This window comes from Leptinotarsa decemlineata, unplaced genomic scaffold (assembly GCF_025532065.1).
Source record: "Leptinotarsa decemlineata unplaced genomic scaffold, Ldec_3_MD MMD2_P_RNA_scaffold_7, whole genome shotgun sequence".
NCBI lineage: Eukaryota > Metazoa > Arthropoda > Insecta > Coleoptera > Chrysomelidae > Leptinotarsa > Leptinotarsa decemlineata.
In genome coordinates, this window is record NW_027412534.1 from 6,470,747 (window position 1) to 6,474,164 (window position 3,418).

The window sequence follows — 3,418 nt, forward strand, 5'->3', positions numbered from 1 at the left end:
TTTGTTGGGTTATGAACAAGTACGAGTGTAATCCAATTGCAGAAGTTTGATTCAAAACACAGAATTTGTTGACAAAAAAATGAAAAAATCATCGTATACTCCAACATATGGTATTTTTGGATTCCTTAGAGTGACTGTTTCGATTTGTATAATGTTACCTGTAGATCTGATTTTGTGTTCAATGAAATAAAACAGGTAGATATTTTCATTACCTGTTTTGTATACCTGTACCTACCTCTCTCAATAGCATTTCATATATAAATATATGAAAGTAGACGATTCTGACAATCAGTCTCAGTTTAGTGGCTTACAGTGTACTTTGAACACTTTGTGGAAGACAGCCAAGAGTAGGTGTATTGTTGAATCTGTGACTCAATTTGGAATAAACTCGTGGTCTTACAGGATGGATTTTAGATCACGTGCAACTGTCAAAACCAACCAGAAAAACATTCGATCACAATTCGCTTCAAAACTCACATTAGCGGAATCATCTACGGATAGTCTGAAGAGATCCCCTCTTGAGGAAGTTGGACATAAGCTTTGGATTTCAATCCAGAAACACGGCAAACTTTCGGATCGGAAACCAGATCTCCCTTCGACCTTGAACACCATCGCACCAGTTACCATTGAACCTCCCCATACTGGAACAAACAGGTCAAATATAAAACATCAAAACAAGTTAATTGCCGACAACAGGTTCACTAAGAAGCCTGCTGTTGAGTCTCACTCCTGCGAGCAACTCGATATTGATGATCCCGATGAAGACTGCAGAAATGATCCTTATATGGTGACCGAATATATTCAGGATATTTTCAACTATATGAGAACCTTGGAGGATAAGTATCCTATCAGGAAAGGTTTCCTCGATGGACGTGATACAACTCCGAAGATGCGAGAAATACTCGTCGACTGGCTGGTGCAGATGCGTTTGAAATTCAAAATGCGTGTTGAAACACTTTATATGTGTGTGAGTCTTATTGACAGATACTCACAGAACAATGAGGTGGGACGTAATACATATCAGTTAGTTGGGACATCTGCATTTTTGTTAGCTGCTAAATACGAAGAGACGTTCTATCCCTGCATGTATGATTTAAAGTTCATTGGCGGTCGCATTTATTCTGGAAAAAAAATTCTACAAATGGAGAGAGACATACTGGTTAAGCTCGATTTCGGTCTGGGTCGCCCCTCGTCCATTGAATTTTTGAGGAGGTACGGTCAGATTGCTAAGGTGCGCAGGGTTCATCATGTCTTGGGAAAATATATGTTGGAGCTGGCACTTATGGATTACGGCATGAGTCACGTTAAACCATCGCTTCAGGCTGCTGCAGCCTGTTGTCTATCAGTGGGAATTCTCAATGGCATTAGCGACTTGTCGAGTCTGTGGAATCCAACCCTCATTTATTATACGGGTTACGAATATGCTGACTTCGAAGGACTTATAGTTTGCTTGGCAAGAATTTTAATCAAGAGTGAGAATTCCAGCTTGCAAACTATCAGGAGGAAGTATGCTGGGCCGGAATGTGCAAAAATAAGTACAAGTTCGTTGTTGAAGGGATCTCTTTTGAGGAAGTTTGCGAGTATGACAAGTTTCTAGTAATGGAGCCTTATTTGATTATTTTATTTTGATATTTGAATAAATATATTTGATGAACACTGTTTTCTGAATTTTTGAGGTGTCCAAAGAAAGGAAAATAATGAAGTGCGTTATTTTATGTGACCAAAGGTGAGATGTAAGTATTTTACTGGAATGCGTTCGCGTTCATTCAAATATTCATAATAATGATAATAATGTTCATTTTTGTATACATTCATGTAAATTACATGGAGTGGTAGGGGATATATCACAGAAAATCACAAACTTCATATTTATATATATATATATATATATATATATATATATATATATATATATATATAATAATAATATATATATAATAATATAGTATGATGTAGATGTAAAGGTGTTTTGTTGTGAAAAATAATTCTATATTATCCAATTCATTATATACATTAGAATCAAACTACATTGAACATAATGAATAATCAATAACATCAAAAGTGACATCTTCGTGAGGGGATGTGCCATCGCTCTTTCTCAATGGAGATTTACTATCCATGGAAATACTATTATAAATGGAGTGTTACATGGAGTGGTGGTTACATTCATGTAAATTACACAGACAATCACAATCCCGATGGAGATGTAGAAGTGAAGGTGTTTAGTTATGAAAAATATTTCCATATTATACCATGTTGAATGGTTAAATGATGATGTTTACAAAGTAGCGTATTAAAAATATTTTTAACACTAGTGTTAACGGTAGGTATTGTCAACACAGAAAATCACAATCTCCATGGAGATGTAGAAGTGAAGGTGTTTAGTTGTGAAAAATAATTCTATATAATTCTATTTTATATGTATATATATAGATTTATTTTTCACAACTAAACACCTTTACTTCCACATCTCCTTGGTATCCATTTTTCATAATCAATATGTATAATCACTATCGTTAATTTCAGATATTTACTCTTCGTTTAACAGTTTCTATGAAATTACTTCCACCGTTCGTTCATTCTTTCACATTTCAGTAATCTCCGTTTTTCGGAATAATAACAATTCCTCATTGATACTGAAGAAAATTTCACCAGATTGTCTATTTTTATATTTCGGTAGTTAGGCATTGATTTACTTTGTCTCATGTAACTCGAAGAAAGATTATACTAATCAAATTAATGACCTCAAAAAGAATAATACTCAGTGGGGAACTGCTAGATTCATCAGTCGCCACCATACAGTAATCATGATTGTTTTTTGGTGGGTTTTGGGAGATGCTTGGATGGCTCATCGGTGTCCAATCACTCTCTGAACGTCTGTTGGAAAGAATCCTCTTCTCGTCACAAGTGACGATCCGAATAAAAAAGAAATTATTTTGGTTTCTCAAAAGCAAAGAATAAGAGACCTTGAAACGTGACAATTCCTGTCGATCAATAACGATCAAAAGTTATCTTTTAGGAACAATAGTCACATGATATTTTTGTCATGGACAGGTACTATTTTTAATTTTTATTGATTTCAGTTCACTGCAATTTATATTATGTTACTTGCAGATCTGATTAAAGTACATTCAATTTTCATTAACTCATTTGTATACCAGAATATCTACCTTTACCTATCTCCATCTTATCACCATTCAATTATAAATATATGAAAGAGGATGACGTCATGATTGAAACAGATCAGAAAATGCTTTAATTAGGTACTTTATAACCTGTTCAATATGATTCCCTTGCGTCGTGAGGTTTGGTGGTATTCGTGAAAAATAATTTCCTGAAATATTCCCGGCTAAAGACTGAACGAGACAAGAAACGTCTCTTGATTTCATACTTTTTTTTGGTTTATAACATTTCACAA

The 3,418-nt window shown here is 34.6% G+C and overlaps 1 protein-coding gene across 1 annotated transcript; it reads left to right on the top strand.

The window, feature by feature from the left end:
* The first annotated feature begins 229 nt into the window (after nucleotides 1-229).
* LOC141480368 (G2/mitotic-specific cyclin-B2-like) lies at nucleotides 230-1,599 on the top strand. The gene has a single exon (XM_074170299.1). It carries the CDS (start codon nucleotides 266-268, stop codon nucleotides 1,595-1,597), a length of 1,332 nt encoding a protein of 443 aa, XP_074026400.1. The 5' UTR covers nucleotides 230-265; the 3' UTR covers nucleotides 1,598-1,599.
* The last annotated feature ends 1,819 nt before the right edge of the window (nucleotides 1,600-3,418 follow it).

Excerpts from the sequence above, each read along its gene's own strand:
- LOC141480368 (XM_074170299.1), top strand. The coding sequence starts at position 266 with ATGAAAGTAGACGATTCTGACAATCAGTCTCAGTTTAGTGGCTTACAG.